Raw genomic sequence first — 23,900 nt, forward strand, 5'->3', positions numbered from 1 at the left:
TCTTTGCAATATTTGACCATCCTCTGTTCTGACAGTGTAGGATCCTGGATTTACTTCCTCCAGAACCATGGCCTTTTGGTCCCAAGTGTTGGAATCTCTGAGTCTCACTGTGTCATATTGGGCCAATGGCCCTAAGCTTCTTGCTGACTTGTCATAGTTAGCTTTTTGTCTCCATTACAGATGCATTTGTTTCGATTCAGTCTCTGTTCTTGTTTGGGTCTGCAGAGTAAGGAAATGTGATGTATAGTCTATATCCCATCAGAAGCTCAGCAGGTGACATGCCATGTTCTGTAACTCAATAGAGCTAGATACAGATTAGAGCCACTGACTAGTGCTTTCTTGAGCAACTGTTTAACTATGTGAACTCCTTTCTCTGCTTTACTGTTTGACTGTGAATGCAGAGGACTTGAAGTCATATGTTGAAAATCATACTCCAGCAAAGTTCTGGGATTCTCACCAACTGTCACTAGACAGTTTGAGGAATTCCATGTCTTGCAAAGAACAATTTCATATATTGGATCGCACAAGCAGCAGACATGTTAGGAACCAACGCAATCTCCAGATAGTTCGATTGATAGTCAATAACCAGCAAGTAATTCTTTCCATCCATGTGGAACAGATCAGTCCCAACTTTCTTCCATGACTTGCTGGTAAGTCAGTTATTATCATGGGTTTCTTTGTCTGCTTTGTGTGATGTTTCAAACAGCTCCCACAACTTGAAACCATTCAGTCAATGTCGCATTTATCCCTGGCCAATAAACACCAGTTCTGGCCCTCCTCTTGCATTTTTTCATTCCATGATGCCCCTTATGCACCTCTTCCAGCATCTCTTGTTGCAGTGATTGAGGAAGGAAAATTCTGCTCTGTCTGAATAGAAGCCCATTGACAACCCTCAGCTCAGCTCTGATGTTGTAGTATGACTGACATTCATCTCTAGGCCATTCTTCATTTAGATTCTTGATGACCTTCTGTAGAACTGTGTCCTTTTCTGTTTCAACTGTGATCGCCTTGGATTTCATGTCAGATACAGGAAGAGATTCAGTAATCAGGTTCACGTGGAGATTCACATCTGACTCTGTGGAACTCTCATTATGTTGTTGTCCTGGATAACACATCAACTAAGACAATAAGTATCCCTGTTGTGTACATCAGTTTAAAGTCATAACGTTGTAGCTTTATCATCAATCTTTGATTCTCAGCAACATTTCACTAAGATTTTTTTGATTATGGCTATTATGGCTTGTGGTCTGTCTCTGCCACGAATGTTGGTAGACCATAAGCATAACTGTGGAATTTGTCAAGTCCATTGACCAGACCTAGACACTCTTTCTTGATCTGTGCATATCAACATTCAGATTTTGTCATCGTCCTTGATGCGTATGCTACTAGCCTCCAATCTTCTCCCACAGCCTGAAGTAGAATGGCACCTATTCCATCTTTTGAAGTGTCTAGATATTATTGTCCTTCTGGATATGTCAAAGAACTTCAAAGGTACTGGCTCTGTAGTTAGAATGAACTTCAGTCTTCCTTGTGGTTGGCTCTCCACTTGAGTTCACATTTGTTCTGTATCAACTTCCTTAGATACATTGTTTTAGAAGACAGGTTTGTTATGAATTTACAAATAAAATTGATCATTCCCTGCACTCTCATCAAAACTTTTTGCGTGCTGCAGAGCTAATTCACTGGCATGGTAAATCTTCACAGCTCCGCTAAGGTAAGCTCTGTGTCTTGCAGCAAACTTTCACTTTCTTATCAATAATTCTGAACAATTTGATTACGGATCATTGAATCTTGCTGCGATACAAAATTGAAGCTTCTTGCTTTTCATTTCAAGTCCACTAAAGAACTCTCCCTGCAATTGCATGTGCAAGCAAAACACATAACTCTTGAATATTTCATTTTTATTCAGTGAACAGTGTTCAAACATCTTGATGACCTTGTCTAATTTGCCCTGGTCTTCTGCCTTGGCAAGAATATATGTATTGAAAACTTCTATGCTTGATGTGCCGCCACGGTAAGTTGCAGTCAGTCTTCGATGCATCAGGTTTGTTATCGAGTCCAATGGCTTGCAATCTTTGTTTGAACAGCCTCCACTCATGGTCGACATTTCCAGTCGAATTTACAGCGACAAGAAGCTTTACATTCTCTTCTGATAATGATTATTGCACATTCCTGGTCCAATGCACACTCCTGGTATCATATGATGTTTTTTATTGTAATAAAGAAACTTGAGTTCTTTTAAAACAACTATACTTTATTAGCTATAGAACTCATTCATGACCATGTGGAGGCATTCATCTTGAATCCAATCCAACAGCAACAAACTTGCCTCTGGCTCCCTCTAGTGGTCTGAAGAATCACTAGCACTTATCATTACACACCTATTTATAGTTGTCAAATATTCAGAACATTTTTTAGATCCTTTTCAAAAACTATGCATTTAATGATTAAACACAACTCATTATGTAACTAATTGAGTCAAGTATGAAAAGCTTGACATTCCATAATAAGAAATGGTATGAGAAATGCATTGTATAAATACAACATAATTTGCTTACTTTTAAACTTAGTTAATATCAGTATAAAAGTGAACATTTTTTAAAAGTCTACATACAGCATGGTAACAGGCCTATCCAAGCCCACGAGCTCATGCTGCTCAATTACCCCCAAATTAATCCTATCTTTTGCATACTTTTCTATCTTTATTGATTACTATGTCTATACATTTCAAATTCTATTCTCAACTCTCTTTCATGTTACCTCTCCTACATGATACATGAACTTAGTATTTTGCACAATGTTCCTTTGCTTATTCTTTTTCCAAAAAGGCTTCACTTCTCATAATATTACTGCTTGTCCACCCTCTCATTTGATGAATTTAATTTAGAGATGAAACCTGCTAACAGGCCCTTCTAGCTCATGAGCCCATGAAAATAGCATAGCGGTCAATGGGACGCTATTATGGCGCCAGTGACAGGGGTTTGAACCTGGTGCTGTCTGTAAGGAGTTTATACATTCTCCCAATGTCTGTGTGGGTTTCCTCTGGGTGCTCCTGTTTCCTCCCACCCTCTGGAGATGCAAGTTTGGGGGTCATTTGGATATATAATTGAATGGCATGGGTTTAAATGGGTGGAATTAGCTTCTAACTACAGTAAAGAAATTTTAAATGTAATTTAAAAGAGATTTCCCCCTTTATTCTTGTTTTTACAAGTTAATTATCTTTCTTTACATGTATATACATCACTTTTCTTCAGGGTGGTGTGAACACAAGTGTGAGGCATGGTGGGATTTACGTGAAGGCCATAATACCAGGTGGAGCAGCTGAGGCTGATGGACGAATTAGGAAAGGTGAGCTCTCAGTGTTGCTGTTATAATATTGCACATTTAAAGTTACTCCACAAATTACATTTTGCAATATCTGGTACCTTAAAGAACAGTGCTTCCTTATTTTAAAGGATAGTCTCTCATTTTTAGCAACAATCTAAAATGAACAGTGATTGGGTTTTGTTTTTTTGCATCAACAGATTACACATTTTTGTGTGCAGTTTTGGTCACCTTATCTAAGGAAGGATGTTCTTGCAATGGAGGGAGTGCAGAGGCGATTCACCAGGCTGATACCTGGAATGGCAGGAATGACTTATGAGGAAAGATTGCGCAAATTGGGATTGTACTCGCTGGAGTTTAGAAGATTGAGAGGGGATCTCATAGAGACATATAAAATTCTGGCAGGACTGGACAGAATGGATGCAGATGGGATGTTTCCAATAATGGGAAAATCCAGAACCTGGGGCCATGGCTTGAGGATAATAGGCAAACCGTTTAGGACCGAGATGAGGAGGAATTTCTATACCTAGAGGGTGGTGAATCTGTGGAATTCATTGCCACAGAGGGCAGTGGAGGCAGGTTCATTAAATATATTTAAGAGGGAATTAGATATATTTCTTCAGTATAAGGGTATTAAAGGTTACGGAGAGAAGGCGGGGATGGGGTACTGAACTTTAAGATCAGCCATGATCTCGTTGAATGGCGGAGCAGGCTCGAAGGGTCGAATGACCTATTCCTGCTCCTATCTTCTATGCTTCTATGTTTATCTACAATAGCAATAATTTGGGATCAGGGCTTTATTAAGGCATCTTACTCAGATTCTCATTTGAATCTTGATAAATAGGTAGCTGCCAAGCTTCATGATTGTTTTCTTTCATCATAATCGTGCTCTGGCTGCTGCCAGTAACAGTAAAGTAATGGTACTGAATGACAAATTAGATCCCAGCAAGCAACGTGGCTGGAAAACTCGCAAACCAAACAAGACAGGAAAATCATTTTGGCCACTGAGGCCAATGTCTCATCAGCTGCAGGCTCTGAGGTTTTCTGCTTTGTCTGAAGCAGACAAACAGTGATCATGTATCTTTGCTACATAAAGAACACTGTGTGATTTGCTGAGTTTCTCCAGCATTTTTGTGTAAAAGATAACCTCTCCCCAGCTACTCACCCTCCAAAAAGACTGCATATGACAAAACCTTGATTTTACGGGAAGATATTGAAGCAGGTGTTCCTGGTACTCCATCTTAGGCTCCCCTGGGATTTTGAACCATTCAGGTGGCCTGTGATATTCAGCAGCTTTAGAATAATGTTGAGGCCTTTGTTATTATTGAATTGGGATGTCATTTAAGCCTCTTGACTAGTTCGACAAACCTTGTGCGTCATGCAGGCTCAGGAGTTTACAATTGCACACATTTTTGCTAAAGTTTTGCTGAATTTGTTGTAGGTGACCGTGTTCTTTCTGTGAATGATATCTCTTTGGAAGGTGCAACTCACAAACAGGCTGTTGAGACTTTGAGGAGCACAGGACAGGTATGTAGATCATTACTTTGGACATGTTACTAATCTGCAGTTGGAAGTGGTAAATATAAAGTGCACAAACCTGACCATCAGTTGCTGTGTCTGCTCCTATTTGCAATTAATTTCCCAAAGTGATGCTTTAGAAAGAACTTTTATCAAAACTGGTTGGCTATGATTTCCTTAAAAAGTGGGGAAAGCATGTATGTAACTGCATTATATGTTTGCTAATTAAGTAATTTTAATAAGTACTAAGTAATAAACGATTTGAAAAGGCTACAGTGAGTTGTGAACTCGGCCAGCACCATCATGTGCTTTCACTCCATTAAGGACATCTACAAGAGATTTTTGATTGATTGACAGAGTACATACATGACATCACATTCAACCTTGAGATTTCTTTTTCCTGTAGGCATGGCAGAATTACAACTAATAGGTAGTGCAAAAAATAAACTGTACACAGTGTAAACATGTAAGGAAATAAAAGAACTTTAAACAGAGAATGAATGTAAACAAACTGACTGCAATACAGAGAAAACAAAAGAAATAGAAAAGAGATGGTGTCCCAAGAAAGCATGCTCTATCCTCAAAGACCCTCACCACCCAGGCCATTCCCTCTTCACGCTGCTACCATCAGGAAGGAGGTACTGGTGCCTAAAGACAAACACCCAGTGGTACAGAAACAGCTTCTTCCTCTCTGCCATTAGATTTCTGAATGGACAATGAACTGCTGACCCTTACTTCATTTTTTTCTCTTTTTGCAATAATTATTTATTTTTAAATATTGTATTTACAGAAATGTAATTTATAGCAATTTTTGCACTTGTAATGCACAATACTGCTGCTTCCAAACAACAAATTTCATGACACTTTCCTGACTGTAAGCGTGATTCTGATATAAATATGGAACAATTACTGTGCAAGTGCAGATGAGGTTATGTGGTCCTTTGTTGTTAAATGTCACTTTGTGGCAAATGATATTTGTGCTCATACGCCATCATGTTGAAATAATGAGACCACACCTGAAGATGTCAGCCAGCAAAGAGAAGAGCATTTATTAGAGTGTAATCAAGCTTAATATAGACACACATGTGACCTGGCGTCATGACATCTGAAGTGCTAACTCCCTCATGACATAGCTACGTTGAGTAGGCCAGGGCTTGTCAGTAGACCTACGGGTGCTGCTGAGTCACTATGCCTCGTGGCTGTAGTGGCTAGTTGCCAGTAGATGGCAGTGCTGCGCTGAGGCTGAAAAACCTGTACTGTCTGCCCGGTCAGTGGGAAAAAGCCTCAGTAGCATCAACGACAGGTCATGTTGAACTGAGCGGTGCTGTGCTGGGACTGAAAAACCTGTACTATCTGCATGGTCAGCAGGAAAAGGTCTCAGTAACATCAACGACAGGCGACTTTTTATATGCTTAGTTTGCAGGTTAATACCTGGGTCACAGAATCTTCTATCGGGGGGTGGTTGGCTACCCCCTGGGTCTTATGATCTTGCCACGGGGGAGTAAATGGTTGTCCCCCGGATTGCGGGCTTCTTCTCTTGAGGAGGGGTTGCTGGTTGTTCCCGGGTCAAGTGGTCTTTGAGGGAGGCTGGTGAAACATGGGGGATGTTCCCTCCAGTCACAGCTGCTGAGATGCAGACCTTCCAAAGTTTGAACAGGCAAGTACTAAATGTCTGTGCTGCCGGCTGCAGACAACTTGCTGATAAATGACCACTTCATCGTAATGGAGTGTGGGGTGCGGTAACATTCTGTAAAAACTGAGGCTCTACTGCTATGCTGTGTTGAGCAAAAACACACAACCCTTTGATTCTGCAGTCTGTGACAGAGTATTTTGAGGTGGCTTGGGAGGAATTGCACACATACATTTTAAAACACAGAATTTTTGCAGGACTTTTGCAGAGGAGCTACAAAGTATCAACATACAGCTTGCCTAGGAGAGCATGTGATTTTTGCAGACAGGCACAGAACGGTTTTGCTTTCAGAGAGGGAGTGTGTGAAACAGACAGAGAGAAGGAGTCATAGAAATCAGATCCAGAGGGACAAGCTGGCAAACTTTTGAAAGCTGCCTGGTCAAAGGAGAAGACTGGCGGTCTGAAAAGTGACCTGAAAGAAAGAGGATCATCTGGAGAACCCTGAAGGGGGCAAGTTTCGTCAGCAAGGCTAATTGGAAAGGAATCAGTTGCGGATGTCCTGGAAAAGGAACCTCTCTCTGAAAACCAGCAAGAGCCCTCCTGAGTGGTAACCTTTTGCCTGTTAAGCACCAAAAGACTGGTGAACTTTGTTAATGCTAACTTCTGTGCACAGGACAAGAACTGCCTGCAACCAGTGAGATTGGACTGTGATCCAAAGAACTTTTCTAATCTTAAATATACATTACACACACCTGCGCTTTGTATTAGAGAGGGGATTAAGTGGATTAGGTAGGTTAAGTAATAAGTTAAAGTTTAATTCTGTTTTCTTGTTCAAATATAATTAAAAAACTACTTTTGTTTAAGTAACCCTGTGTTGTAGTGTATATCTATTGCTGCTGGTTTTGGAGGTCCTCTGGACTCCGTAACAAGACAGTTTAAAATGTTGCTGATAAGCATTCCCCTGACATTGCAGCTTGTTTGCCAGACTTGTTGCGCAGTTCACGAGGCACACAAAACAACAGCTTGGCCTACTCTGAGTCACCAAAGTGAATGAGTAGGTTGTAAATCAGTCTTTTTAACATCCAGTTACCTTCTATGATGCCCCTTGCTGTTCGTTCAGTCGACCGTGAAGGGAAGAGCAACTGCTTGCTGCAAGTGATTTGAACTTGGGCTTGTAGAGTGTCCATCGAGTGTGTCTGTTATTTATGGCTGGCTCGATGGCACGTTGCCTTTGAGCGTGTCGGGGTCATCAATGTGGCCCTGAGGGTGAAGCTCATTCAGAATGTCTCCATCTCCTGCAGCTCTTTCCAGGAGATCTTGCTTTTCTCCACTCCCTCCCATCTCATCCATTGCCCTTGCTTTGCCTGAGTGACGGTCTTTGTGCACCTTGCCGCCTCCCTCTGCCGACATATCTTCTCTGTCACAGCCTGTGTCTCTGAGACGGAGCAGCCTTGTTCCAGGCTGGTGTACTGGCCCCAAGACCAAGACCATTCCTCCCTTGCTGCACCTGGCCCACGATGTCCCTACGCTTGAGTGACGCCTTTGCTTGCTTAGTTGCTTCTGATGGAATCCAATGTAGAATAAATTGAAAATAACAAACTGCCAATCAAAGCAGCATTCAAATTAAAGCTTAGTAATAAATGTGGGATGGGATCAGCTGAAATTTGGAAGAAGGCTTTCAAGTATGTGTACTCAGTCCTGTACTATACTTCCTTCACACCCAACCCACACACCCACACCTTCAAACTTGTTGATGACACTTCTGAGACTGAATACAGAAAGGAGATTGAAAGCAAGTGGCATAATGTGAACAAAACAACCTTTCACTTTCAACTTCAGGTGCAGGAGAGCAGGCAGAGTGGAGCCCTTTGTCCTCATCCATGGTTCTGAAGTGGAGCGAGTAGTCAGCTTCATGTTCTTGGCAGTAAACATCTCCACTGACATGACACTGACATCCCAGTCAGGGAAGCACAGCAACGCTTCCGATTTCTAGGAGATGGCAGAGAAGCTCAATGAGTAATTTTTATCAGTGAAAGACATTAGCAGTATGCCAGATGTTGAAGGGTATCAGGGAAGGGAAGTGAGTGAAGTTACTATTTCAAGGGAGAAGGTGTTTAAAAAGCTGAATGTTCTGAGGGTGGATAAGTCTCCTCGATCAGATGGATTGCACCCTTGGTTCTGAAAAAAATAGCAGTAGAAATTGTGGAGGCCTTGGGTAATGATCTTTCAGGAATCAATAGATTCTGGCACGGTCCCAGAGGACTGGAAAATCATAAATGTCACCCTACTATTCAAGAAGAAGGGAAGCAGCAGAAAGGAAGATAGCCTGACATCAGTGGTTGGGAAAGTGTTGGAGTTGATTGTCAAGGGTGAGGTTACGGAGTACTTGGAGGCACATGACAAGACAGGCAAAAGCCAACATGATTTTGTTGAGGGAAAATCTTTCTTAACAAACTGATTGGAATTCTTTAAAGTAGTGACAAACAGACTGGAGAAGAGAGATACAGTGTATGTCGTGTAATTTGGGTTTGCAGAAACCCTTTGACAAGTGCCGCACATGAGGCACTTAACAAGATAGCAGCCCATGGTATAACAGGAAATATACCAGCATCTGTAGAGCATTGGCTGATTGGCAGGAAGCAGAGTCAGAATGTAGGGATCATATTTCTGATTGGCTGCCAGTTGCTAGTGGTGTTTCACAGGGACCAATGTTGACTGCTTCTTTTTATCTTGTCTATTAATTGGATTGTGGAATGAATTGCTTTGTGGCCAAGTTTGCATGTGATATGAAGGTAGGTGGAGGAGCAGGTCATGTTGATGAAACAAGGAAGCTTCAGAAGAACTTAAGACAGATTAGGAGAATGGGCAGAGAGGTGGCAAATGAAATATAATGTCAGAAAGTGTATGGTCGTGCACTCCAGTGGAGAAAAAATAAATGGGCAGTCTATTTTCTAAATAGGGAGAAAATTGAAAATTCCAGATGCAAAGGGACCAGGGATAGCCTGAAGGTAAACTTGCAGGTTGAGTCAGTGGCGAAGAAGGGAAATGCGATGCTGGCATTCATCGCAAGAGGAATAGAATAAAAGAGCAGGGATGTGATATTGAGGCTTTATAAGGCACTGGTGAGACCTCACTTGGAGTATTGTGAGCAGTTTTGCGCTCCTCATTTAAGAAAGGATGTGTTGACTTAGGAGAATGTTCATAGGAGGTTCACAAGGATGATTCTGGGAATGAAAAGGTTATTATATGAGGAGCATTTTACAGCTCTTGGCCTGTACTTGTTGGAATTTAGAAGAATGAGGAAATCTCATTGAAACATTTTGAATGTTGAAAGGCCTGGGCAGACCAGATGTAGAAAGGTTGTTTCCCATACTGGGAGAATCTAGGACAAGAGGGCACAACTTCAGGATTGAAGGGGGTCCACCGAAGAGAGATGCAGAGGAATTTCTACTACCAGAGGGTGGTGAATCTGTGGAATCATTTGCCATAGGCATTTGTGGAGGTCAGGTCATTTGGTGCATTTAAGGCAGGTTCTTGATTAGCCAAGGCATCGAAGGTTATGGAGAGAAGGTTGGGCAGTGGGGCTGAGGGAAAATGGATAAGCAGAATCGATGGCCTGAATGGCCTATTTCTTCTCCTATGTTGTATCTTATTAAGACAAAGGAAGCATAGCATGTTCTCAATGTCCCTCAGCAACTTCTACAGGTGCGCCATCTGGTGCATAAGCTGGATGCACTGCATCGGAGCTGTTAAGCTCGAGATGGGAAGGAACTGCAGGACGTAGCTCAGAGTATCACGAAAACTTCCCTTCATTCCATGGACCCCATCGACATCATACGATGGCTGGGAAAAACAGCCAACATACTGAAGGGCCCAACATATCCCAGACACACTCTCTTCTCTCATTGCAGTCAAGGTTCCAGAATGTAAAATCACACAAACAACAGGCTTAAAGACAGTTTCTTCCCTGCAGCCATCAGTGTTTAGCACTAATTTGTCATTTTTTAAAAAAATTGAGACATTCAGCATGTTAACAGGTCATTCTGCCCACGAGTCCACGCTGCCCAATTTATACCCAATTAACGGACATCCCTGCTATGTTTTTGAAGGGTGGGAGTAAACCAGACCCCCCCCCCCGCCCCCGAGGAAAACCCACGCAGACACTGGGAGAACGTACAACCTCCTTACAGACATTGCAGGATTCGAACTTTGGTCCGGTCCCGATTGCTGGTGCTGTAAAGGCATTGCACTAACCGCTATGCTAACCATGCCTCCCTTTTTCCCTTTGTAACTCTGTCCTCCAATTATGCTCTTGCCCTTCTATTTTAAATGCATGCTGGAGTTGACCTCTCAGACTGTTTGCAGAAGAATCCTTCCTACTATACCAGGTATCATGTGAGAAATGTAGCTGAACTTAAATGAAGTCTTAAATGAAAATATATATGGCATTTTCTTCTTTCCAGGTTGTTAACTTGTTATTGGAGAGAGGACAGCTTCCTGCAGGCAGTGTTCATGCTCCTGTAACTCCACAGTGTACACTTCCATCGGCAGCCAATGGAGCAAGTGAACCAGTGAACAAACAAGAACAAGGAACAAATCTCATGCTGTCATCTGCCAAAGACCACACTTTTACTGAGGGTAAGAGAGAGTGATGTTCAAAATAGTGAAAAATGTAACTGTGAGGCTTGGCTATTTCTAGCAGTAAGACAGGTAAGCTCTGTACAAAAGTAATGGTTTCAAGATTCATTGTCATGTAATAGTACAGAACATGTAATATTACACAAAATTGCCTTCTGCCAGTTGTAAGGCAGACAGAGAGTCACCATTAGTGTCATCTGGAACCTCGAAGGAAACGAGGGTCCCTTCAGAGTCTCTGAGTGCCCGTGGATTCACTTCCAGCATTCCCAGAGACTCTGCAGCCACACAGACACCTTTTTGATCTATCAGCAACTCAAACTCCGGAACCAAATCACTGACGCGATCAGGAAGCCTTTAGTGCCTGAGGCATTTGGGGAGCCCTTCTTGCCCTCATCACTCTCGAATCCCAGCTTGAATACCTGGTTCTCATGAGACAGTCTCCAGCAACCCACATCCCATGCAGGCTCCCCGACCGCGTTGTCAGCAGCTTGTGTGGGTCCCTCAGACGTTGAGCCCCTCACTGGTCTGCTGTTGTGGTCACCATCCTGTAGGGTCATCTACTCTGCTTCTCCTTCTCAATGGGGGATGTTCTCCCCATTTCTGGTGCCCAACACAGGTCCTCCGCTTCCCCGGAGTCTGCGACCCCACGTGGCCGCTGCCGAACACAGGTGCCATCATCTTGGGCCACAGATCCTATGGTTGCAGGATTTTAAAGTATAACACCGTCGGCTCCTTTAACAGGATGTTTAAAGGCTTTACGGAGCGGTCAGCATTAGGCACTGAGAGTGGTTGAACCCTTTGGAGCAGCTCTGTGTCTCCACTCTCTGTTCTCCCGGGACTGAACAACGGCAGCATTCTCCGTTCTCCATTATAATTTTTAAAAAAGCATAATGCTGGAAGCATTCAGTAGGTTAGGCAGCTTGTGTAGAAAACAGTTACTGTTTCAGATTTATTGTCAGAATACTCACATGACATCACATACAACCCTGAGATTCTTTTTCCTGCGGGCGAGGCAGAATTACCACTTATTGGTAGTGCAAAAATAACTGTGCAGGTCAAAGAACCATAAGGTCTTAAGAAGTGGAAAAGTGAAGCAACAAATTGCAGAGAAGTTGGGGTGCATGGATTTGATAGAACAAATGTAATATTTCTGAAAGGTTGAATAACAAACTGCTGTTTTATTTCAGATTTCCAGCCATTTGTTTAATTTGTTATGTTGCATTAACTGTTGGAAATTTTGCTCCTGTGATCTTAATTAGTTTACAATTGGCTCAGAATGTTTGTCTTAGAAAGGGTGAAATGGGCTTGGAATACAACTCTAGATTTAGACATTTCAAGGGAAGATGGAGGATGTTTCTTCTCGAGGTGGCATGGTTAATGTAGTGGTTAGTGCAACGTTGTTACAGTGCCAGCGATCAGGGCCGGGCTTCGAATCCCACACTGACTGTAAGGAGTTTGAACGTTCTCCTCGTTCTGCGTGCATTTTCCCAGGGGACTCTGGATTCCTCCCACCTTTCAAAACATACTGGGGGTTGTAGGTTAATTGCGTGTAATTGGGCAGCACACAGGATCCTGGGCTGAAATGGCCTGTTACCGTGCTGCATGTCTAAATTTTAAAAAAATGTAATGTCTCTGTCTTTAATATGGAGTTGTTCTATGGATCTTTCAACTCCAGGTTGTTTTCTCTCCCATGCAAGTTTGTTTTCTTCAGGCAAACTTGTCATTTGTTCTTTAAAAAGGAGACATGAAAATTGGTAAACCACATGATACTTTGAACTGTCAAATTTCACTTGCTGGAATAGGAGTGCAATTTCTAATTCTCAAATCTTGCAACTATAGGCTTATCCTTGTGAAACAGGGATTCACTCCAGGCTGAGTGATTCCTAGATCTTGGGCTCCAAGGGATCACCAATCTCACAGTAATAACCAGGTGGCCACTCAGTATAAAAACAGTGTGTGAGTCATTCAGGGAACATAACAATTGAAAATCAATATTGAATTAAAAAAAAGAAAATGCTGAAACATTCAAACACAATAAAAGCACAGAAATGCTGGAGGAACTCAGCAGATCTCGCAGCATCCACAGGAGGGAAAGATATATGACTGATGGTTTGGGCCTGTGCCCTTCTTTAAGATCTGTGATGATATGTCAAGGTATTAAATACCCCTCCACAGGACCCCACCAAAACTCATCAAACCACTGTGTCACGCACCATCTCTGAACTTATTACAGGTACCCAATCCTTTATCCGGAACCCTTGGGGGACAGTGGACAGTGTGTTCCGAAATTTGAATTTTTCCGGATTTCGGAAAGCCCACCCAAATTGTGCAGCCGTATCCACCCCCACCCCCTTCCAGTCACCCGGCCATCTCCCCCAACCACCGGTCCCTCGGCCACCTCCCCCAAGCGCTGGCTGCCCAACCCCCCCTCCCCCAACCGCCAGTCGCCTCCTCCAAGCACCGGTCCCTCGGCTGTCTCCCCCAAGCGCTGGCCGCCCAGCCGCCTTCCCCAAGCTTTGGCCACCCAGCCGCCTCCCAAGTGCCGGCCGCCACTCCCAAGCGCCGGTTCCTCGGCCGCGTCTCTCCCCACTTACCAGATTTTGGAGCTTTCCGGATTTTAGATGTCCGGATAAAGGATCGTGTACCTGTACTTCCGGTCATCTCCCTAGCACGGCTTCCAATCTCATTGTTTCCCAACCCACACTGCCTGTTGAAAAAATTTCATTCCACTCAAAGTCAGATCAGGTAACCTTTGTGGAAGCAGTTAATGTTTCACCCTGAAGGCACATCTGTACAATATTCTGGAAGGGAGGAAAGGACAGAATTGAAAATTTGTACTCTCTGGATGATAAAAGGATGTAGAGCATGGATTTAACTAGAAAATAGAAGAGTAGAACAGGTCAGTCGATAGGAAACTCAGAATGAATATGGAATGTACAGAAAAGTGCAAAGGAACTGTGTCAGTGCAACACCAAAAGTCATTCACAAACTAATTAACAGTAAGAATTGTTTCTTTTAGGATTCAAGGTGGAGATCAATTGTCAAAGGTCTGGGTGACCTACTCAGTATGCTCTCAATGGTCATATTTGTTCAGGAAGAGTATCAGCTTCTTGCATTGAGAACATAAAGCCAAACAATGGAAGAGTTTCTTCCCCGGATGGACTGAAACCCAATTCATTCAGCAGTGTTCTCACAGAAATGTAAATAATGCTTGATGCAGTTTTATAAATCTTTTTTAATGCAGAGGAAATATGCATGACAAATAGCAAATAGAGGTTCCTCAACTCTTCCTCCGCTACATTGATGACTAATTTGGTGCTACCTCACGTTCCTATGATGAGCTCGTCGACTTTATTCACTTTGCTGCCAACTTTCACACCGACCTCAAACTTACTTGGTCCACCTCTAGCATTACTGTCCCCTTCCTCAATCTCTCTGCCTCCATCTCAGGAGACAAACTCTCAACGGATATATTCTACAAACCCACCAACTCCCATAGCTACTTCGACTGCACCTCTTCCCACCCGGTCCCCTGTAAGGATTCCATTCCTTTCTTTCAATTCCTCCATCTTATCTGCTCGCAGGGAGAGGTCTTCCATGCCAGATCATCAGAGGTGTCCTCCTTCAAACAGCATGGCTTCCCCTCTACCATGATCAACTCAGCCCTCACCCAAATATCATCCTTTACCCGCACATCTGCCCTGGTTCCTTCCTCCCCTACACACAATGACAGGATTCCCTTTGTCCTCACCTACCATCCACTAGCCTCTGCATCCTTCTCTGCCATTTCCACAACCTACTACATAATCCCACTACCAGACATGTCTTCCCTTCTCATCCCCTCTCTGCCTTCCGCAGGGACTGCTCCCTCCATGATTCTCTCAAACACTCCTCTCTTCCCACCAATCGTCCCCTTGGCACCTACCCCGTAACCGGAGAGGGCACTCCACTTGCGCCCACATCTCCTCCCTCATCACCATTTGGTCCTTCCCAATGAAGTACAACTTCACTTGTGAATCTGCAGAGGTCATCTACTGCATCTGGTGCTCCTGTTGTGGTCTCCCCAACATCCGAGAGACTGGGTGCAGAGTGGGAGATCGTATTTTGAGCACTTTGTCTCTGTCCACTGCAATAGTGTGGATCTCACAATGGCCAACCATTGTAAATCACAATCCTATACCCTTGCCAACATGTCTGCATATGGCCTTGTGCACTGCCAGACTGAGACCACTGGCAAAATGGAGAAATGACACCTCATCTTCTGTCTGGGCACCCTGCAACCGGATGGCATTAATATCGACTTCTTTGATTTCCCTTAACTCCCTTTTCCTTTTTCTCCTTTCCTCCAGTTATTTCTCACAGAGCCAAAAGCTACTCCCTCTATCAATTTTCACCTTTCTTTCCTCTTGTCCTCTTATCATCTCTAATTACTACCTGTTGGTCTGCACTCCTTCCCTTCCCACTCTTCCCTTTCCACCAGGTTTTTAATATAGGCCCCATGCCTTCATTTTGCTCATACCCAGAGGAAGGACTCAGGGCCGAAACGTCGGTAATATATCTTTACCTCCTGTGGTCGCTGCAAAACCTGCAGGATTCTTGCTTTGTTTTTATGGCAAATAGTGAAGTCTTGTTCAAAAAAGGCTCAATGGATAAATAGGGAAGATTTTAAAAAATAATAGTCTGGGCAAAAATTAAATGTTTATAACCTAATAAACATGGTTTTGCTGAGGACAGATTCTATTTGACTGATTTGTTTTGTTTGATTGGGTGAGGGTATGTGGAAGAGCGCCCCATGCTTAATCTGAAAGAAATATACTTCCAAAGGACCTTTATTCAAGTCTCATTTAAATCTAATTAGTAAAATCAAGAGATAGAGAAAGATTTTTATTGTTTATTGCCACGTGAGAGGTACAGTGAAATATTTAGTTCTGTGTGCCATACAGTCATCTTGCAAAAAAATTCTCCACCTTCTGGCACTACTTTGGATCCAGAAAAAAGGACACAAAATGCAGTAACAAGGTTAATCATGAGTCTGGGGGAGCAACAGCAATGATGGGGAGATCACACCCCTTTCCCCCCAGAATTGCAGAGGAGACGACCCTAAGGACAGTGACCATGGTGGAGGATCATTGAGGCAATCTGCGGCTGAAGGATACACAGGCGACGAGCTGTTGGTGACTTGCAGGCAAGGAACCCACACAGGCCACGGGCTACTAACTACCCTATGTCAAAGAACTCACACCAGGCTGTGGGCTGTGGAGATGAGCTGGAGATGGAGGTATCGGAATTGAGATTTGAGAGGGGGCTGAGGACAAGAAGGGATCTTGAAGGGCCCTGGGTGCTGAAGGCTTCCTCACCGTGGCAGTGGTTTAAAGTAAAATAAAGTCTTGTGTGGCTACAGAGCTTGGGGGAGTGCTAGACACTCGGTGACTGAAGAAACTCTATTTTGCATCTCTTTCTCTGAATTAAAGGGACGGGCAATGTTAATGGCAAATCTTTGTCAGGCTTATGGCAAACTGAAGGCAATTTTGCATAATATGACATTTCTGTTTTATTACATGGCAATAAATAGTATCTGATCTGAGTAGCATTAACATATTTGGATAGGATCATAGTGTGGGTTTCCTCAGGGTTCAGTTCAAAGATCATATTTTTTAATATACATCATGACTTGGGAGTTGAAAGTGCAGATGAATTTCAAAATTTGCAAGTGATGTAAAACATGGAAATGTAATAAATAGGGTAGTAACAGATCAAAAGGATATTGACAAGCTGTTAATATCAGTTCACAGAAAATAAAATTCAAAACTGAAGTATGGGCCAATGAATTTTAATTGAACGCAATGGTGAAATATGCTAAACAGTGCAATTTAGGAATTATTGCAAGGAAAGAAAAACCGGAGGACTTCACAAACGTTTTCAAGGTAGCAGGATTGGTTAGAAAATAGTTAAAGATATTCCTGTCTTTAAACTACAGTAAAGGGTTAATCTTCAAAAACAAGAAAGTTACAAAAGCTTATTTAAAATGTTCATTCTGTCCAATTGAAGTTGTATATTCATTTCTGGGAAAAATCTGATCATTTGTTTTGTGATTTTATGGCTAATTTTAAGAATGAGAGCATACTGTTCGTAAATGGATTGGAAAGGCTCGGGTAGTTTTTTTTTGCCAAAGCCATGACCAGGAAGAAAATTATGATAGAGCTACTTAAAATGATCGAGTTTTTTACTGAACAGCTGAGAAGAAATTGTTTCTGTGCATGCTGTGTAAAATGTATGCAGATTCAGTCATAGCCTTCAGAAGGGAATTTGGTATGTTTTTGAAGAAACAGGTTAAATACTTCTAACATTGAGATGCTGGAGGCATCCATGGGCAGAAACAGTCAGTTAATATTTAGGGTCGGGACCCTTTACCCGAGACTAAAATAAAACGAAAGTGACATTGCGTATAAGAAAGGGATAGAATCTGGGGAGGGGCCCCGAGGCAATAGGCTCTTGGAAAGAAAGTGGGAAGCATCGATTATTTTCTCAAAAACCAGCCTGTGCAATTCTTGTGTTTCTCTCTGTTCTACTCCATTGTGAATTGTTAAAGTAAGTCGACTTCAAAGATGCTTTCTTCCCCTCTCCAAGGGAGTTCTGTGAAGCTCTTTTACATTGCTCAGCTGCACATTCAACTGCTCTCCAGCTCTGAGACCAAATTCTGATCAAGAGACACCAACTCTCCCATCACATTTCAATTACCTATCATCTCTTCTTTCCCCTTCATTTGCATTATATCATTTGACTTTAGCCTCAACCATGGGTCCTGGCCCAAAATGTTGACTGACCATTTCTACCCATGGATACTGACTGACCTGCTGAGCTCCTCCATCATTTCATTGTTTGCTCAAAATTGCACCATCTACAGTTTTTGTGTTTCTATAAATGGTTCTAACTCTTTGGACTCAATATGGTCTGTGAAAGAGGTGCCTGTCTTTTACAATCTTGTTTCGCTCTGATTTCAGAAACCATTTGATTTTAAATAACAATTTTTTTCATTCACCTTTGACAAAAAATGCATTTGAAGTCAAGTTGTTAAAAGGTTCCACTGGTTTAGGTTTCAATTTTACTAATTCTAATGAAGATGTTCCTGGATACTGCAGAAATGCAGTAAGAATAAAGAAACTCTTTCCTGGACAACCTGCAGCAGAGTGTGGGAAGATTAACGTCGGAGACATCGTACTACAAGTGAATGACATCCCTTTGAAAGGGCTGTCAAAGCAGGTGCGTTATAATTATTTTCAGTTTAATGTCTTGTCTTCATCTTAAAGGCTGATGAACAGCATAAATAATTTGCAGATCCAATGAAGAATTGTTTGGAAAAGCTGAAGTCTATTGTGTAAACTGATGACCTGGATTTGTGAAGGTCAAGTGTGTGGTTGACGATGGATAGAACACTACCGCACAGCACAGGCCCTTCGGCCCACAATGTTGGGGCGATCTATATTTACCTAATAAAAACTAAACACTCCCTACCTCATATATGTCTTTCATCCATGCACCTGTCTAAGAGTCTCTTAAATGCCCCTATTGTTCCACCTGCCACCACCATCCCCGGCAAGGCATCCCAGGTGAAACACAAAAGACTGCAGATGCTGTGATTGTAGTAAAACACACCGAAATGCTGTGTGGATGAAGGCAATGAGCTCATCATGGGTACGTGAGGCAGCGCCGAAGTAGTCATTAATGTAGCAGAGAAAGAGTTGAAAGGCCTTGTATTTCGGTGTGTTTTTACTTTTAATGCATTCCAGGTGCAGAGCAAAATCATCCCCAAGTCCTGACAATCTAATTTGAACTTTAAATGTATTAGTCAAAACCACGTGGGACTGCATTAAAGGGTGTTTCATATTATTTTTAAAAAGAGAATAGTGATGGCCAACAGCTTTAAAAAAAAAGGGTTTATCATAAAACTTGCTGAGAAGTCTGGGTGATCATATAGTCATATTACACTTGACTCCAGTTTCTGCAGACTTTCTTATTTAATATGACAAGGGTGGATCTGTTTTAATTTACCACCTCGAACTCTCCCAGAGGCTGAACACTAATTCTCCTGTGTCACTAACAACCAGTTCTTCAGCAATTATCTCGTAATCAAGTTTGCACCCTTCATTTCCACACCATTACTGGTCGAAGCCACTTTACAGAACCCTGCGTCTTGAGCAACTTAAGCCCTATCCTAACACGCCATCACTGATACTTAGCTTAGCAGTTAGCACAACATTATTGCAGCGCCAGTGACCCAGGTTCGAATCCAATGCTGTCTTTAAGGAGTTTGTACAGTCTCCCCGTGTCTGTGTGGGTTTCCTCCTGGTGCTCCGGTTTCCTCCCACCTTTCAAAAACGTTGGTGGTGTTGTAGGTTAATTGAAGTATTTGGGTGGCATGGGCTTGTAGGCCAGAAGGGCCTGTTACCAAGCTGTATGGCTAAAATGAAAAATTCCCCAGAAGCCATTAACAACATGTTCACTATTTGAGCCTGTTCTCGCATGGAATCATTTCTTCTCATCTCGGACTCCTTTTTCTCCCTTTCCCATCTTTTCTAATCTGCAGTTACAATTCTTTTCATATCACTGTTTCTCCAGAAATTTCCAGTTTTATGGTTCCAACCTTGCTTTTTAACTTGGATGTGCCCACTCCTGAACAGGATAACCTGTAGCATCTTCAGTGTCATCCAACCTCCAATGAAATCCTGGAATTATTCAATTCAATTTTTTAATTATATTCATATCATGGTAGAAGCCAATTCCGGACATTTACATCTATGCTCCTCAATTAAACCCAAATTAGCCTGCAAATGTATGAGCGTGTTGAAGGGTGGAAGGACTCAGGGGGTGGTGGGGGGGTATCCCACAAAGACATGAGGAGAATGAGCAAACTCCTTACAGACAGTGTCTGATTCGAACCGGGTCACTGGCCCTGCACTAGTCTTGTGCTATCCACTACGCTAAACATGCCACCCATGGATACCATCTACAATGAAGAAGGCCACCAAGTTGCATTAATCTCCTTTCCCCTTCCTTATTTCTCCTTGTCCTTGCAAGTTATTCTCTCTCACATACCCATCAGCTCCCCTTTGATTTGATTCTTTTTTTCAATTACTTGGTCTTCGTCAAATCTGCACCCAGGAAGAGGTCTTCCATTGCAAGATATCCAAACCATCCTCCTTCAAAAATCATGACTTCCCCTCTCCTGCCATCAACTCAGCCTTTAACCACATCACGTTTATTTCCCACACATCTGCTGTGACACCTGCCACCCTGAGACACAACAAAGACAGGGTTGTCCTTGACCTCATCGACCACCCCATCAGCCTCCTCATCCAACATATTGTGTCTTTTCTGGCATTCGTTTCAAGAGGAATAGCATATAAGACCAGGGATGTAATATTGAGGCTTTCTAAGATACTGGTGAGACCTCACGGAGTATTGTGAGCAGTTTTGATCTCATTTAAGAAAGGATGTGCTGACATTGGAGAGGGCTCAGAGGGGTTTCACAGAATGATTCCAGGAATGAAAGGGTTATCATATGAGGTGTGTTTGATAGCTCTTGTCTTATACTCATTGGAAATAAGGAAAATGAGGAGAGATTTCATTGAAATATTTCAAACGTTGAAAGGCATCGACAGAGTAGATGTAGAAAGGTTGTTTCTCATGGTGGGAGAGTCTAGGACTCGAAGGCATAACTTTAGGATTGAAGACATCCACTCAGAACAGAAATGCAGAGGAATTCATTTAGCCAGAGGGTGGCGAATCTGTGGAATTTGTGCCACAGGCGATTGTAGTGGTCAAGTCATTGGGGTATATTTAAGGCAGAGAGTGATAGGTTCTTGATTAGCCAGGGCATCAAAGGTTATGGCTAGAAGGCTGGGCAGTGGGGCTGTGGGAAAATGGATCAGCTCATGATTGAATGACAGGACAGACTTGATGGGCTGAATAACTTATTTCTGCTCCTATGTCTTATGGTCAAATTTTCACCACCTACCACATGATCCCACCACCAGGCACATCTTTCCCTCTCCTCTCCTTTCACTTTCCTCTGGGACTGCTCCTTCCTGAACTTTCTTGTCCATTCATCTCTACTGATTAATTGCCCCCTTGGTACCTACCTCTATACTGCAATAAATGCAACATTTACACCCACACATCCTCCCTCACCATCATTTGGGCCCAAATTGTCCTTCCAAGTGAAGCAACGCTTCACTTGTGAATCTGCAAGTGTCATCTACTCCTGTTGAACATCTTCTATGCACAGTTTGATGAGAAGAACAGCTACTGCACTTCCTGAGATGACTGAAGCGGGCTTGGCTAACGGCTACCATTATGGCAACCTTCTATAGGAGCTCTATTGAGAGCGTCCTGCCCAGCTGCATCACAGTGTGGTACGGTTGCTGCAGAGAAATGGAGGTCAATTCACAGGATCATATGAGTGGCAGAGATCATCACTGGAGTCTCCCTATATGCCTCGCCACTCCCCCATCAACATGATCTACCAGGATAATTGTCTGAAGAGTGCACAAAATCATTGAGGACCCCTTCCACCCCGCACTTGTCCTGCATATGTATTGGATTAGATGAATATGGAAAGCATTTTGGCTGGTTGTATGCAGGCACTAACTCTCAAGACAAGAATAAACTCTAGAGGGTTTTTAACTCAGTCTGCGACATCACAGGCGCCAGACTTTACTCCATCGAGGACATCTACATGAGGCAGTATCTTAAAAAAGGAGCCTCTATCCTCAAAGACCCCCACCACCCAGGCCATGCACTCTTCACTCTGCTGCTATGAGGAAAAAGGTACAGGAGCCAAAAGACGAGCACTCAGCGGCTCAAGGACAGCTTCTTCCCCGCTGCCATCAGATTCCTGAATGATCAATGAACTAAAGACACTGCCTTAGTTTGTTTGCACTATTATTGTTTTATTTTACTCTTTGTAGGAATGTCGTAAGATGGTTATAATATGTTTGCGCAATGACGCTGCCGCAAAACACTTGAATTTCATGACTTGCTCATAACAATAAATTCAGATTCTGATTATTTGTCTGTTTGTGAGTTACGTCTGGTTGTGTGTCTGCATGTTTTTCATCAAGGACCAGAGAACCCTGTTTCGTCGAGTTGTACTTGTGCAATCAGATGACAATAAACTAAATTTTTGTGGCCTTCTCTCCATTGAGACTGGGTCCAAACTGAAACTGAGCCAAACTTCCCTCTGTCTGCTCCAATAATGGGAACCTCCCAGTGGCCAACAATTTAAATTCCACACCCCATTTCTCTGCTGACACATCTGTACATGGCCTCATGCACTACCAAATTGAGACTACTGCAAATTGGAGGATCAACACCTTATATTCCCTCTGGATAAGCTCCATCCAGATGACATTGACATCAACCTCCAATTTTCACTAAGCCCCTCTCATGGGTCTCTCTCCCTCCCTATCTCTGCGTCTCCTTTCCTCCAGTTCCCCTTCCCTTCTATCAGAGAGCTACCCTCTCCCCCTATCACCTCAGCTATTTTTTCTCTTCTACCCACCTATCAGTATTCACCTATGATTTGTTATCTGTCGGCCTGTACTCCACCCCCTGCCCCTTCCTCCCCCCTCCCCCTCTTCAATCTTTTTTATTCAGATTCTTGCCTGGTTTTGCTCATAGCTTGATGAAGGGCTTAGGCCCAAAATGTTGGTTACCTTTTGCTTCTTAAGGATGCTGTGTGACCTGCTGAGTTTCTGCAGCACTTTTGTGTATTGTTGTGATGCGCTGCAGTGCAAACTAACAAGCTCAAATCAAAAAGTCTGTACTTCAGGCTTTTATTAGCTTAAAACTTGCACACAAGATTCAGTATCCCATCTGGCTCCATGTGCTCTACTGCCTACACAAGAGTGAGTGTGAGCCTTTATAGGGGGCCAGTAACTGGAAGGGAGTAGGTGGAGCCTATGTACAGTGGGTTGCCCCCTGCAATAGGCAGGTAGGAATGCAGACAGGCGCACGCAGTCACAGACAGTCTGGTGGTGCACTCAACCCCAGCATCAGCAGAAAATCCTGTTCAACCTCCCTTTGATTCTTAACTACACATTGGGGTGATTTTCTGCAGCAGACTTTGAATCTACCAACTTAACTTTGTGTTGGGTGGGGAGGCAGGGGAGGGGAGAACTACAGCACTTCAGAACTAGAATCAGAAATTATTGTCATGAACATGTCACGATGTTTGTTGTTTTGCGACAGCATTACTGTGAAAATATTACTATAAGTTACATTTTAAAATAAATGAATTAGTGCAAAAATAAGAGAAAGTGAGGTAGTATCTGTGGGTCATTGTCCATTCAGAAATCTGATGGCAGAGGGGAAGAAGCTGTTTTGTACTGTTGGGAGTTTGTCTTCAGGCTTCTCTGCCTCCTTCCTGAAGGTGTGGTGGGGAATGCAAAGAGGGCAGGATCTGGGTGGTGAGAGTCTTTGAGGATAGAGACTGCTTTCTTAAGACACCATTCCTGTAGATGTCCTGGATGGAGTGAAGATTGATACCCATGATGGCACTGGCTGAGTTCATAATTTTTTCTTCTCCTGTGCATTGGCACCTCCATACCAGACAATGATGCAGTGATTGGGGGAACGTACAAACTCTGCATAGACTGTATCTGGAGCTGTGATGTTATGAGGACACCATGTAACAGTGCTCTTGTACTAATATTGATTCAATTTATTCCAACCTTTTGAAGGGCTAACTGAAAGATTCTTTGTTCTGGTCCTACTCTGGTTTCCTCATCTT

At 42.9% G+C, this 23,900-nt stretch overlaps 1 protein-coding gene across 8 annotated transcripts in view; it reads left to right on the top strand.

Annotated features, from left to right (window-relative positions):
• Positions 1-23,900, top strand: part of ptpn13 (protein tyrosine phosphatase non-receptor type 13) — a 384,832-nt gene that overhangs the window by 246,267 nt on the left and 114,665 nt on the right. For 7 of the 8 annotated variants that reach the window (XM_069926529.1, XM_069926531.1, XM_069926532.1 and 4 more), the window contains 4 exons: positions 3,255-3,348; positions 4,766-4,851; positions 10,936-11,110; positions 18,204-18,370. In XM_069926529.1, the coding sequence (XP_069782630.1) occupies positions 3,255-3,348; positions 4,766-4,851; positions 10,936-11,110; positions 18,204-18,370 (522 nt within the window). The remainder of the gene's footprint in view (positions 1-3,254; positions 3,349-4,765; positions 4,852-10,935; positions 11,111-18,203; positions 18,371-23,900) is intronic. The other variant, XM_069926530.1, reaches the window with a different exon arrangement.

The sequence above is a fragment of the Narcine bancroftii genome, chromosome 3 (genome assembly GCF_036971445.1).
Source record: "Narcine bancroftii isolate sNarBan1 chromosome 3, sNarBan1.hap1, whole genome shotgun sequence".
In the NCBI taxonomy this organism is placed as follows: Eukaryota; Metazoa; Chordata; class Chondrichthyes; order Torpediniformes; family Narcinidae; genus Narcine; species Narcine bancroftii.